The 14,949-nt window shown below is 42.5% G+C and overlaps 2 protein-coding genes across 3 annotated transcripts in view; both read left to right on the plus strand.

The window, feature by feature from the left end:
* NPLOC4 (NPL4 homolog, ubiquitin recognition factor) overlaps nt 1-2,386 on the plus strand; it is a 63,121-nt gene extending 60,735 nt beyond the window's left edge. Inside the window, exon 17 of the mRNA XM_081320923.1 lies at nt 415-2,386. Within this exon, the coding sequence (XP_081177049.1) occupies nt 415-572 (158 nt within the window). The 3' untranslated portion in view covers nt 573-2,386. The remainder of the gene's footprint in view (nt 1-414) is intronic.
* A 2,566-nt stretch (nt 2,387-4,952) lies between these two features.
* Nucleotides 4,953-13,475, plus strand: LOC308664024 (uncharacterized protein). Of its 2 annotated transcripts, XM_081320933.1 has the most exons (4): nt 4,953-4,997; nt 6,309-6,413; nt 7,937-8,066; nt 9,973-13,475. In XM_081320933.1, the coding sequence occupies exons 2-4, from the start codon at nt 6,314-6,316 to the stop codon at nt 10,241-10,243; spliced, it is 501 nt and encodes a 166-aa protein (XP_081177059.1). In that variant the 5' UTR covers nt 4,953-4,997; nt 6,309-6,313; the 3' UTR covers nt 10,244-13,475. The 2 variants fall into 2 exon arrangements, with proteins under 2 accessions (XP_081177059.1, XP_081177058.1); XM_081320932.1 differs by lacking the exon at nt 4,953-4,997 and having other exon boundaries at nt 6,083-6,413.
* Nucleotides 13,476-14,949: the final 1,474 nt, after the last annotated feature.

Below are 14,949 nucleotides of genomic sequence, written 5' to 3' on the forward strand. Positions count from 1 at the left end.
CTTTTCTCTTTTTGAGTCACCTCATTCCAGAGATGCTGGACAGCTTTTGTTTACCTACATCAAATTGCCTAGTGTTAGAATTTGGATTTGAAACCACCTTTGGGGATCAGTTTAGTACTACACAAGTAAACAAAAGTTTACACATTTTAGCCAAGTAGTGGGTGTGGGTGGGTGTGGGTGTGTTGGTGATTTAATTCATACATGAAAGAAAAGGAGGGTTTTTAGAGGATATAGTTGTAGAAATCTGTTGAAGGAATTAGACAGTGTTGTGCCAAGGAATGGGAATATTCCTCAGGGAAGATTCCATTTACTCTAGAAATTATTTAGTGATTTGTAAAGTTTCCAGACCAAAAAAAAAATGTCTGCTTGTTGAAGCTTTTTCTGTCTCCCAATTACTTTGTTTCACTTTTTCAGGCACGGTGGGCGTTCAGTTGCCAGGACTCCAAGAATATGGTGCCATGGGCAGTTCAACACATGCAACAACATCTTCAGTGTGGGCTTGTCAGCACTGCACCTTCATGAACCAACCAGGCACAGATCATTGTGAGATGTGTAGCCTCCCACGGAGCTAGGCCCTGTTTGGCTTGGTGATCGGGGCGGCCATTACAGACCAACTGGCAGAAATACAGAGGCAAACCTTTAGCCAGGCAGGACTGTTCTTCCTCCTGGGATAACGTACCGTGGGGCGGGGCAGGACAGGAAAGGGGGGGGGGGAAAGGACCCATATCACAGGTATTCAATTGCCATTTACAAAGTGGCAGCTCGCAATTGGAACGGGATGTCCCGGTGGGAAAAAATAAGATGGCCCCGCTATGCTGCCTTGTCTTTTCTTTGCTCTCAGTATTGTAGAAAGCCAGAGGTCTTGCTTCCCTTGAGCTGAAGTCGCACAGGTGGCTCGTTGGCTCTGTGGGCTCATGGCAGTGTGGCCGTGTTGCCCTGTTAGCTTGCATGCCACAAGCTTTCCCCGCCTTAAGCTTGTCAGTGAGGCTAGGCAGTAGTGAGGAAGGGATGACTTGGTCCCCCAGGGCTAGCTTGTGTAATGTTGTTCTCTTGACATGCTTTGCATTTAGCCCCAGAGTTTCTGGGTCACTGGTGCCTGAGCCACATTGGTCCACTCTCTCATTTATGCCATAGCTTCAAACTGAGTGATGTGTGATCGCAGGACGTACTGTGGCTTTAAAGCCCCAGGCTAAACCTCAGCACTGGAAAGGGGGGGGGAGAACATTTTTCTCAACCAGGCAGGGATGATTCTGGTTGCCTCTTCATCCATATCTTGCCCTATGTACCTAATGGCAGAGATTAAAACAATTCCCTGAGTTCTTCATCCATGGTAGGCAAGAGAGAAGATGATTCTCATCCCGGTTTGGCAACAGGAAGCATATCCTGTCACTTCCAGGCTTGGAACCTTATAGCAGCTTCATTCCAGCTGAGTCAGGACTGGGAATGCAACAGTTCACAAGCAGTTATTTGCACCACGTCTCCATACACTATTTCCCCTTTATGTTTAAAGCAATTTTCTGGGATCCAAAGCTATGTATGAGCAGGCAAAATATCTAGGCATTTTATTCGTGTCTATTAATGACTACACAGGATCAGCACAATAAGTGGAGCATATATTGGAATTGGAGTTTGTCTTACCTCACTAAAATGCCTATGTAAAAATGACCTTGCCTCTAGAATATAGTGACTGCAATAGGAATGGCCTCGCCTCTAGAACACAACACTGCCTACTTTTCACATAATCATATATTAGCTGTGCCTCCTGTCCCTTATTTCTTCCGATAGCTGGGCTTCTCCATTCAAAGGTGTCCAGATATTTTTTTATTATTATTATTATTATCCAAAATTCCCAATATCTCTGCTAGGACTGTTTTATGTTAAGGCACATTTGATTCCCCTCGCAAAGGTATTCTGCACAGCAAACCTATAAATCACCCAGACAAACCTTGCAGCATTAGAGAGAAAGAGGCCCTTCACATCAGCTCTCTGGTTATGTGGACGTACTACGGCCTTTGTTTCTGCCCTTCCGTAGTTTATATTCCTAGGTCTTCGTCACCACCACAAAATGTGCCTCCGTCCCAGCTCCCATTTGCATTGTGGGCAGGTAGGACTGGCCTCCAAACACTTGCTGTGAAGAATGCGATCTTTGCCTTTCAAGGCAGTTGTAGCTGGGGGCTCATAAACACACTCTCTGGCCCTAGTTATTGCCGGCAGGACGTGTGACTTTCATTTCCTGGGTTTGCATTTTGACTAGATTTCTCAAGCTCAACGGGCTGTAGCCGCTCTCGCTGTTCTTCTTGGTTCTTCGGGTTGCAGAGGTGTATGTTTGGTTTGGACTGGACTTAACTGAATAACAGCCCTGCAAATAAAAAGCTATTAAAAGCATCCAAAATGATGGCTCCGGGTCCTTTTGTTGTTTTCTCCACTTTGCTCCCTACTCGTTTTGAATTTATGCAGCCCTTGGGCCCAAACATTTCTCCTGACCACCATTCATTTATTGTTCCAATGCAGATATATATGTCATGGTGATAACCTTCCCCCAGTGCGAACAACATCTAATTTCTAAAATGCTTGCTGTGCATGTGGGCAGTCAGCTATTGTTTCAAACCTCATCCAAAAAAATGGGATCCATATTTTTAGCAAATTGTTTTTAGCCATTTGGCAAGTAAAGAATAACAGGTTTCATGTGAATATGGTATGGGATGTACATGTTAACGGATGCAGATATTGATAACAAATGGCTAAACCTGAGCCATTTGTGTAAGATGGCTGGTAGAAAGATTAACACACTTCTGAGCTTCTTCTGGATCATGATTTAGAAATATGAAAGAGTTGGGAGGAAAAAAGACCCAAAGCAGATGTAATATCAGTGTTCAGGTATATAAAAAGATTGCCATAGAGAAAGTGGTCAGGAACTATTTTCCACTGCCACAGAAATTAGGACCAGAAATAATGGGTACAAGAGAGCTTACGGGTTCTCCATCTTTGGAGACTGTTAAGAAGAGGCTGAACTGCTACCACTTGAGGATGAAGCTAATTGGTTTTCCTACACGTTGCAGAGGATTGGGCTAGTTGACCTTTGTGGCCCCTTCAAATTCCATAATTCTACGATTCCAGGGCAATGACTTGGATTAATTGATGGGGGAGATAGCTCTGTTGAGATATTAATATCTTACAAGATAGAAATAACATTCAAATGATTTTGATGGGTTATAGAAACAGCTGAACATAACAATTTAAGAGACAAATGCAAAAATTCTCGACTTAGGGGGGGAAAAATCCTGAAACATTTATCTTAACAGTGAGGACTTATGTCCAGCTTGTTTGCAAGAAAACGAATGCAATTTTAGCCTGCGTCAATTAAATATTTTCCAAATCCTGGGAAGTAATTGTCTCCACTTCATTCTGTGTTAGTCAGAGTCCACCTTGAATATTGTGTCAAGATCTGAAAAACAGTTTTGGAAAAAATTCAGACAAACAAGTATTTCCAGAGAAGAGCAAGAACTACAAACATTAAATCCCACAAAGAGAGTTTGAAGGCGCTGGGAATGTTTATCTTAGCCAGGGGTATGATAGCATGCCGGAAAGACGTCAAAGGATGATATGTAGAAAACTAAGGTGGTGAAGACTTCCATGCATGGAGCGTCCTTTGCACCAATTACAGTAGTTGGTATCTGTATGCTGAATCAATGTGTGCATGTCTTGTGCATGGATCTGTACCACATAGGTCCTCTCAGATATGATCCAGGGTAGGAGAAATTGAAGGCCCAGGATGATGTGGCTTCAGAGAACTAGGACTGGTGTGGCAAGTAGATGCAGAATATAGGAGAGAGAAAAAAAGGTGTGTTGTGTAAGAGGGGATCCAAAGATTTCCCTAATTTGCTATTTGGTTTTGCTCTGGTCAGATCATGCCCTCCCTTCCTGGAAAGGCCCGGCCAAACTTCCAAGGCATAATGTGTTTTCTTTCATGTGTGGAAATTTCATGCACATCCCTTCCAAGAAGGTCAAGATCCGTTATTCTAACTACCAAAGAACGGCTTGAAGTTGGAGGAAAAAGAAAATGTGATTGAATTCAGCGCTATTAGCCTATGCAGCTCATTGACCAGAGAAATGATGGGCTTCTCTTCACAGATTGCAGTTAAGAGCCAGATAGCCATCTGGGTTGAGAATGTTTTCATTTGGATGCTAACACAGCTGAGCTGTGGCTCAATGGATGAGGTGGCCTTTTCCAACTCTACCAGTAGGCTCTGTAGATCAGGAGATAGATTTTGGGTTCCCATCCATTTTCCTTCTGCTTATCTCTATTGTGCCATCTGGACTCGTAAACATTGACAAGGGACTGACGCATGTCCCCATCTGGCTACCTGATGTGAACCATGCTGAATGTGCTCTTCTCACTTTAAAAGAAAAAAATCCATTGTCTGGATATCATTAAGAGCAAGGGGAGGAGGGAGAGCGGCAAAGCTAATGCCAACAAGACAGGACGCTTCTGTTAACTTTCCAAAGAAGTAGGTCAAAGCCTCTACCTTTTGTAATTCCCAGTTGTCCATATTTCCCAAGAAAACACATGCTGGGGAATTGCAGTTTTGTCCCTTTTGGTAAACAGAGTTTCTGTGTAAATTGCGCGCAGCAGAGTTGGACTGCGCAGGTTTTTTTTTTCCCTGAGCTGCTCCTTTTCCTTTATCAATCAAAGAAAGTATGAGTAAGCAGAGAATTTTCCCCTTTTAAGTGCTAGTGACCTAAAAGGTACTTTGGAGTATTTTGGGGGATTGTCCCACAAACCTCTGACTTCCCTCCTCCATCCCCTCAGAGATATACTGAACTGCAGATTGGGAGTGTTTCCTGTAATAGGCCCAAAGGATCTGTTTGTAATTTGAAGAATGGCAAAATTTCAGAACAATATGTTATAAAGCAAAGAAGAGCAGCAGATCTTGGTTTGAAACAAGCTAGACTTGAAAAAAATCACCACCACATCTTGCATCTGAGGATTTCAGTAGGTAAATGAAGTTTTTGTTTCTTTTTTTTTTAAAAAAAAAATCAATTGTGCTTTTAAAAAAATTTTAAAATAATATTTTTGAAGGTCTTGATCACAGGCTGGCTGGCAAGTGGGAATTGGAATCTAATTCATCTGGAAAGTGCAAATTGCATTGCAGCATTAAGTTTTAGGGCTCAATGCATTTTCAGTTCCTATTAAAATGTCTTGAATGGATAAACAAATACAGGAAGCACAATAGGACATTAGGCTAGATACATAAGGTAGGTTCAGATGGCAAAGTAGGACTACTGTATGTCAGACTAGATCACATTACTTCTCTTGCCCACCCTCCAATTTAATCTGCTCATTTCTGTTTTTCTGCAGTCAGACCTTAGTTTTAACCATCAGCCCAAATCAGCCTTTATATGCAAAGGACATCTAAAAGGACCAGTTCTGAGCAAAGGAGGGGAAAGCCGGGGTTGGGTGAGGAATACAAACAGGAACCCCAGACCCCAAGTGATAAGGGCCTTCAAGCAGCTGCAGCAGCCACTCTGTGATTCTGGCTATAGCTGGCCCAGTCTGTTAGCCTCAAATCATGGGAAAGAATGGAAGTGGGGGGAAAAATCAGAAATGAATGTTTCCAGTCCTGAGAGATTTTAGCCAGCTGTATCTCTTCTTCTTCCTCTTCCCCTTCCCTTCATGCTTGGTGTCTTAGAATATGATAGCACCCTTAATAGCAACTGTATTATTTATTGTACTTATCTGCTGCTGAATTAACAAATGGACTAAAGATGATCGCATGGTGATTGACACAGGTCCAATCCAATGAAGATGTCGCCTAAGCTACCCTTCATCCTAACAATAAGGAACTAGCAAGATTGAGCAATTTGCTCACTCAGATGCACAGCTTCTACTCTCTCCTGTCCACCCACTTCCTCTTCTTTCCAACTGGCAACATCTTAACATTTTTAAACTATTTAGACACATGGAGGAAATAGGGATCTTCTATGGAGAGGACAGTCATAAGTCAGATGATATCCGAGTTCCAACAGGACGTTCTCAAATCCCTGGACGGTATTTCCATCCAGCTGGGCTTGGACTGGTGAATGGATGCAGTGAGTGTTGTGTTTCTATGGCTGCAGAAGTAGAGACGCCCCTTTCCCTCTTCCCACTGATATGACAAACTGGTGACCAGCCCAGCTAGATGAGCAGCCATATGGGAGCCATCTAGGGAAAGGGGTGGGGTTGGACGCAGAACAGGAACGAGGCTTTGAGGTCTGTGCGGAGACTGTAAAGAGGATGTTTTGGTCTTCCTTCTCTTGGCGCTGTCAAGGCAACATGAAGCAGATTCTCGGGCTGCTGTTGTTGGTAGCCGTCAGCTGTGCAGCCATCTCGAAGCGGCGGGAAGCCAGACCCGAATGGGACTACCGAAAAGAAGGTAACAGGTCCCAAAGATCATGGCCTTCCCCCCCCCCCCAGAAAGCAGGTTGTTACTTGGGACAACAGAAACTTGTTTTCTTTATTGTGAATTGGGGTGGAGGGGCACTTGGTTAGGCTGGCCCCCTCTGTGCTAAAGGCCTTGGAAGCCCAGTTGTTCAAGGGAGAATGATTTTGATGGCACACTTGCTTTTGACCGTGGATGCCCCAAAGCCCATTTTTCCCCCATAAAGGCTGCTAACCTGAGATTCCAATCCTCTTCTGTCTTCCAGTTTCCACATTTCTTATAAAATTCTGAATTTCTTTTCTGCGTACAGGATTCTTCACAGATTTAAGTATCTGTGAGCACCAGAATTTGAGCTATAAATCATATTTCTCCTTGTGTAGCTCCCAGGACATATTTTCAGGGAACTGGAGCACATTTCACTTTAGAAATGGTACTGTAGGTCCTAAAATGAACTCTTAAGGAAAGGCGGGTGTTTTTTTCCATCCCTGAAGATGCACGCTGACCTTCCCAAAATTAGGATCCCTTTATTTTGTCATTGGGTTTGATGTTACGCTGAAGTAACTTTACTCCTCCTAAACTTGCTCTTCACCCTGAATTCATGGGAGAAGGGTGAGCTGCCAATTGGTTTTACAGAGGTTTTTGAGCACTTTCTTTTTACCCCTGAAGAAGGAATGAATGTATGATAAAAGTGTGGCTGCTGTTCTCCATAGTCCCGCTAGATTCTCACTTCATGTTAATGGTGTGGAAATGCCCCCTTCTCAGGTGCATACAGCATTTAGGAACTAAAGGGCAGTACAGGAGGAAGAAGGAAAAGGAAGAGTAAAAAATGCTGCTGTTGTTATTACCACACAATCTACCAGATAGTTTTGCCTGGATGTTGCACAGTATTTTGACTATTAAGATTCTTTTCAAGGATCCAGCTCAATGATACTACTGTAATATAGGCCACTTTATAAAATAATGTGACATTTTGTAATTGATGTGTTGAGATTCTGCCCATTCATATGGAGCCCAAATGCTTTTCTAGATCTGCTGGTATGTCCTCAATCACTCATACTTTCTTTTTACGCATTCACCCAATCTGTATTTTATTTATTTATTTTATTTTATTTTAATTCCATTTATATCCCGCCCTTCTCCGAAGACTCAGGGCGGCTTACAAGCTTAGCAGTAGCCTTCATTCTCTGTATATGCCTGCTTGTTAGGGCTTTCACACACACCCCCAAGCGGCATTATTACAAAGTCAGCTTATTGCCCCAACAATCTGGGTCCTCATTTTACCTACCTCGGAAGGATGGAAGGCTGAGTCAACCTTGAGCCTGGTGGGATGCGAACCTGCACTAATTGCAGGCAGCTGGTGTTACTTAAGGAGGCATTAGCCCACTGCTCCACCAAGGCTCAATTTGAAGATGTTTATGTCACTTTATTTTTTCCAAGATGATGATGATGATTTTACTAAGCTGCTTCTTTGTTACATCACATTCCAGTTTGTTCTTCTTTTCTCTTTCCTCTCCCAGCTGACAAAGTCAATACCAAGGGATGTTCTAATCTTACGGTGGTTCTGGACAACTGGAAATTTGCTATTATGACTCAGATCAGGAACCTTCTCCTCCATGATCACCAAACAGTGTTGCCTGACTATGGAAGGTGAGGGCTGGGGTCCAGGCAGAAATCTGGATAGGTTTCGAATTGACTTGGTGTAGAACCTCAAGAAGGTCGGCAGTTTGGCGGGTCGAATCCCGAGTGCCGCGTAACAGAGTGAGCGCCTGTTACTCGTCCCAGCTTCTGCCAACCTAGCAGTTCGAAAGCACGTAAAAATGCAAGTAGAAAAATAGGGACCACTACGGTGGGAAGGTAACAGCGTTCTGTGAGCCTTTGGCATCTAGTCATGCTGGCCACATGACCATGGAGATGTCCTCGGACAAGCGCTGTCTCTTCGGCTTTGAAACGGAGATGAGCACCGGCCCCTAGAGTCGGAAACGACTAGCACGCATGTGCGGGGGAACCTTTACCTTTACCTTTTACTAGAACCTCAAAACGTGCTAGTCTAGCGGGGAATTGATAAATTTGTGTCAGCAGTCAATCCAGATGAACCAGGCTAGTGGAATGTAGTTGTTCATTGGATTAGGATTAAATAGAACATGCTTTGCCCTAGGATGTTTGCACAGCACACCAAGTCAGTGGCTAGATTTTCACAACATCGTCCATCATTTTTCAGTCTTTTTTTTTTGGCCTTGTCCAGTGTGTGTGTGTCCAGACCTTGAGATATATTTTGATTTTTTTAAAAAAAACAAAACAAAATGAAAACTGATTCAATCTTAAAAGATCCTGGGCAGTGCCCAAAAAGCAACAATGACGAATGTTGGGCTGTTAACAAACCCTAATGAAGGAACAAACAAGCAACTTACAATTTGCAGATTCATAAGACTGAGTGGATGAAATAGGACTCCTGCCTTGGGCAGGGGGTTGGACTAGAAGACCTCCAAGGTTCCTTCCAGCCCTATGATTCTAGGTGCTCTCTGTTGTGGACTGTACAGCTAAATAAGATAAATCTTTCTGTGTCAATGTTACTGCATCTGTATTTTGGAAGTATCCCCAAGAAATGGACCTTTGCTTGAGCAACGTTTTGTACAGATGTCTTGCATCTATGTAAATAAATTACTGCCTACGATACCATAAACGAATTTGGCAGCATAGATCCAGCTCTGTTGTTGAACTTTGCCAAAATAAAATGAAAACCTGATTCCGTAAAATTAGCATAGAGCAGTGGTGGCGACCCTATGGTACACGTGCCAGAGGCGGCACTCAGAGCCCTCTTTGTGGGCACACATGCCATGCCCCGGAGATGGCAACCGTCCCTCTTCAACCAGCCGCCCGAGGTCCCACATGGCCGGATGCATCCCGGCACGGCTGGTTTCCCTCCCCCCCCCCGGTCCCGTCCCTCTTGGCCTCGCATGCTCTCCTTTTCCTGGGCACAACCCACTGCATCGCCTCCTCAGCTGTCAGCCAGCTCTCCAGCTCAAAGGCTCTCTGAACTGCTGGTGGTGGGCTGTGGAGCTCCAGGGTGCACCAGTCAAGGAGCTGGCACGCTCTGGCTGCTGATGGACACCGTCAGCCCCCATCCGCTCACTGGCCTCTGTGTGCGGGGGTCGATGGTGTCAGGCAACAGCTGGCCTGGCCCCTGACTTGCCTTGCCCCGTGGCAATGGCACCCCCCACCTTCCTTCGCCTCACCCTGCAGGACGAGCCTCCTGCCCACCACCCTGCCTGCCAGAGACCCCATGGATCTCCCCTCAACCCTGTCCGGCCCCCACAGACGTCCCTCCCCAGGAGCAACATCGAGGTGACCATGCCCACTTTGGCCACACCCACCCAGTCTGCCATGACCACCACAGCCACGCCCACCCAGTGGTCCATGTCCTACCTGGCACCCGGTGATAAATAAGTGGGTTTTGGTTTGCAGTTTGGGCACTCGGTCTCCAAAAGGTTTGCCATCACTGGCATAGGGTGTTTGTTTTTTAATCCGTATCCCTTCTTGCTTGTTGTCTTTTTAGAATCAAACCTCTTTCTGATGCCCTGGATGACCTATACAAGGAATTTAATGCCCTCAAGGAGCATCTTGGAGAACTGACTAAACGCTTTGAGGGGGTGGAGTCTTTTGTAGATGAGATGAACAAAAGACAGAACCTGTCTCCTGCTAAGCCTTTCATCAGGGCTGCCCAGCTAGGAGAGAAAAAGGCTGCCCTCTTGCCAGCCAAACGCCGCAGAGTCCTGATCCGGAATGGGAGGCGGATCACGGAGCCCTTGATTGAGGGAAGGCAATAAGTGCTCCAGCTGGTGTTGGACCTTCACTACAGTTTTGGAAACCAAATACATCCCTCTGTCTGCCTGTCTTTTCCCCCCAAAAAAATTCCTGTGAAGGCTTAAGTGTGGAAGACTCAGATAAAGGTATTAAATAGAATCCTTTCTCGGTGGACACACAATTCCCAACATATTATTGGAATAAACACCAAGGAACAGTTCCTTGGTAGAATGGTTTTCCTTAAATACATGTTGCCTTAAGAGTAGACTAACATCCTGTAGTTGTTTTTAAATTATGCACAATTTAACTTAATTACAGATGGAATCACACTGATCGGTTGTAAAAGCGGATTTGGCGCACGGTTTGTATCACATTCTCCCGTTCTTAAAGATCTTAGGAACGGTTCTGGCTGCTTTACATAGTTTTACATGCTATTTGCACACTGTGTAATACTACATGATAAGTATGATAGCCCACCACAGTGCTAGGGAGTATTTGTAACTTTCCATGATTGTAGACTATATTACAATCTACCATCCATTTTTGGAAGTAGAAATGCATTGGTTTTTAAGATGCAGAATGTCACACCCCATGCAAATATATGCATCCTTCTGTTTGCACTGCGATTTGTTATGCTCACTGAAGCATTCCATGTATGATTCCAGAAATACTTTAGGAACAAGCAGAGTTATTTTACGTTTGTTACAGGTGGCAGTCAATAAAGATTTGCTTATGGATATAGCATTAAGGAAAGTACTAATTTTCTACAAAGGTTCCAATTTATCTGTGTGGATGAGTGTGTGTGTGGGCTAGTTATGAGACAAGTCTCTTCCTACTTCTTCTCTTTTCTCTTTTCTTCTCTTTTCTTTTCAGAAAATACGGTACCCACCGCTTGTCCGCATACTTAACTAAAAAGGTTTCCTTGTCAGTTCTGTCCGACTCTAGGGCGCAGTGCTCTTCTCCGTTTCTTGGCTGAAGGAGCCAGCGTTGTGCGAAAACAATTTCCACAGTCAGGCGGTCAGCAGGGCTATACACCAAAGGCACACAGAATGGTGTTACCCTCCCACCAAAGTGTACCTATTAATCGACTTACACTTGCATGCTTCCGAACTGCTAGGTGGGCATAATTAACTAGGAGAAAATATATTGCTCATAGGTCTAGGATTGCAAGATGAGAAATCAATCATAATTGAATTACAGGCTCCTGTACCCCAAACTGCTTTATAAAATGGGTATCCTGTGCTCTAGTGACAGCCACATGATCTAAAACTCTCGGTCCATGTAAACATCTTTATAAGAAGTTTCATTTCCTGAAGGTGAATCCCTGCAAATTGAGTAAGACAATTGGCTCCTTTGGCTATAATTTACTAATGAGCTTCTGTATTTCTTGAATGATCCTTTTTTAAAAACCCACTATTGTAATCAAATCAGATGCCACAAAGGATCCAAATTCTTCTCCATTAATTGCTTTACATGCCAAAGGAGGTTTTGGGCAATGAGAAAAGTCAGGCCTAATTTCCACATGCCTAAATATAAACAGATTAGGAGCAATTGCATATTATGTAATCTTTCTGGTTCTCCCTAGCTTGATGTTATGTATGTATGTTATGTATGTATGTTACGTATCTGGCTTGATGTTATGTATGGCTGGTAAGCATATGCCTTGAGGGCTGTATCTTGGCTACTAGGCCTTTGCACAGGCTCTAATGTTTTAGCAATGGAAAAACACTCAGAACTATGTTGATTTTTTAAATCAGCCTAATGGTTTGATTGTTTCCAGACTTCTCTTTTCAAGCACTAGGGACACAGATTTAGCACATCCATCAACATTCACATCATGCTCAATGAAGCTGAATTTTTAGCGTGTTTAAGATGGTAAGATTCCCAGTTTCCTAAAGGGACTGAAACCAAGATTGTAGCTAGGTTAAGCATGTGTGGCATAAAGCCTAAAAACAATCAGGTCGCCTCTTTACAAATAAGCTATTGGAAAAAATGTCAGAGTCAAGTTTTGCTATGTGACAAACGTGGAAAAAGCTGCATGAGTCTTATCTTACTTGCTTTGAACTATGCTTGTCAATAAAAACTCTGCAAAGTAATTCATTCTCCCTCCTCTTGCAACTTATTGAGTTATTATGAGGTAAGATGGACAGCCAAGTAATTAATTAGTTAAATAAATAAATCTTATACACCTAGTTTAATGTTCAGCAGGATTTAATAAATTATATTTAATGTAGTAAAAAGGACATACAACATATTTGACAAAAAACACGAAAGTCTACATATTGTAAGCTGTACGTTTTGGAAGGCTAAATTGCACTGACTCATTCACATACACCCACAGACATAAAGCATTTAATGGCTGTGCCAGAAATATTTTGATGTAAATAAGCTAAGCATCTGAGTGACATTCTTGATTCTGCATTTTTCAATGTGTATTTTTTCAAAGCATAATATTTCAATGTACAAATAAACCTGTAAATTAATCTAGTAGTTATTTTGCTATGGATCCTAATAACCAAAATGAAGTCCCTTCTTCTTTATACAAATGTATTCATACTACTAAAGTTTTATTTATTAAAATTATAGGCCATGCATATAGCCACTGTTATACAACTCTGGGTGGCTAATAACATGATAAAGCAATATTTAAAAACATTAAAACCATAAATGTAACATTAACAGAAAATAAGCTAAGATGGGGGGAGGGATATAAAATGGGATGAAGGTGGGATCTTTGATTTAATTTGCTAATCCTACCTCCAGAATGGCACATCTGGACCCCGGGACAATCAGGAGAGTCAGGAGAGCCAGGTTTTAAGGAGCTTTTGGAAGGCCAAGAGGGTGGTGGCATATCTCACCTCGAGGGGTACGATGTTCCAGATGACAGGAGCCACAGCAGAAAAGGCTCTTCTGCACCCTACTAGCTGGAATTCCTTGGCCTTCTGCCAGCCTGAGAGCAGCCAGCCCATTGGGATGAGATGTTTCCTCTGGTTACATCGACAAAATGCATTAAAACAAACTATTGAGGCTTCTCCTAAAATATTTCCAAGCCTTACTTCAATCTAACACTTTCTGGGACTATTAAGTCTCATATTATGGCTACTCGTTAAATTTAATGCACTGCAAAAGCACAGAACTATCCTTCAAATTTGTGTCTATTAGAATGCCATTCATGAGTCTTTCTGAAAAGTTTCTAGCAGCTATAAACTATTCTATGTCATTGTATGCATTTTTACTTCGATATGTACACATTTAAATAAAACCACTTGTAGGTTCTATCTTTGAACTTTGTTATTATCTCTTTGATTTTCACAGTTGCATAAGCCCCTATCAAAATCTACAAACTCCCAAAGTCAAGATTTGTTACACATATAATCACACTTTGCAGTTTTCTAGAGAATAGATTTAAATCAATTTTAGTTTGTGAATCAGCAATCAAGCTTGATGAAATAAAAAAAAACCCACTAAGGCATAATAAAGGCAAATGGGGGTTAAACAGATAAGAGGAAATAAATAATGTTAACTTCAGTTGCTGGAATTTGTCTGAAGGATGAATCAAATCATTTAATTAAGTGATAATTCCTTTACCAGTCTCATTATGGTATTTTGGAAGGATAGCTATCATTGCAAGCAACACTGCCATCTACTGCCTCAGCTGCACTATGATTATTTTTTTTTACACTGGCACGTACACACCACTGTTGTTTGTAAATGCAAATACCAGATGATTACCACTTTCTCATTCTAACTTTGAAATGTGGGGTTGGATCTGAACAATTATTACAGCTTTAATAGAACAAAAAGCTGTGGAATTGACAGCAAGCAACATCTTCTTAAATATAGTAGTCACCACATAATGCCCAGCCTACATGAACCTTTGGTTGTCTGAGCACAGAACCAATGATTATTTTTTGTACTGCTATTCCAATTTTTAGTGTGGGAGAAAAATATAGTTGACTTGGTGGGAGGGCTGGTTTTTTTCTGACTATACTTATTTCCATTAATTTATTTAAAGTCACAACAATCCTATAAGGTAGACTTAAGGAACTAGTTCAAAGACAACTTATGAACTCATGACTCAAGTCCAGTACAGTATTTGAGCAGATAAATCAATAGCAATGACAACAGAACTTAGAATTATATACTATTTCATAGTGCTTTACAGCACTCTTTGGACAGTTTACAATTTCAGCCTATGGCCCCCAACAATCTAGGTCCTCATTTTACCGACCTCGGAAGGATGGAAGGCTGAGTCACCCTTGAGCCCCATCAGGATTTAACTCCAGGTTGTGGGCAGAGTTAGTCTGCAATACAGGTAGTTCTCGACTTACAACCACAATTGAGCTCAAAATTTCTGTTGCTAGGCAAGACAGTCGTTAAATGAGTTTTGCCTCATTTCATGACCTTGCCACAGTTAAGTGAATCACTGCTGTTGTTAAGCTAGTAACACAGTTGTTCAGTGATTCTGGTTTCTCCATTGACTTTGCTTGTCAGAAGGCTGCAAAAGGTGATCACATGACCCCAGGACACTGCAACTGTCATAAATATGAGTCAGTTGCCAAGGATCTGAATTTTAATCACATGACCACAAGGATGCTGCAACAGTTGTGTGAAAAATGGTGATGATTCATTTTTTTTTCAGTGCCACTGTAACTTTGAACAGTCACTAAATGAGCTACTGTAAGTTGAGGACTACCTGTACGGCATTCTAACCACTGCACCACCACAA

The sequence above is a fragment of the Vipera berus genome (genome assembly GCF_964194415.1).
Source record: "Vipera berus genome assembly, chromosome: 2".
Lineage (NCBI taxonomy): Eukaryota > Metazoa > Chordata > Lepidosauria > Squamata > Viperidae > Vipera > Vipera berus.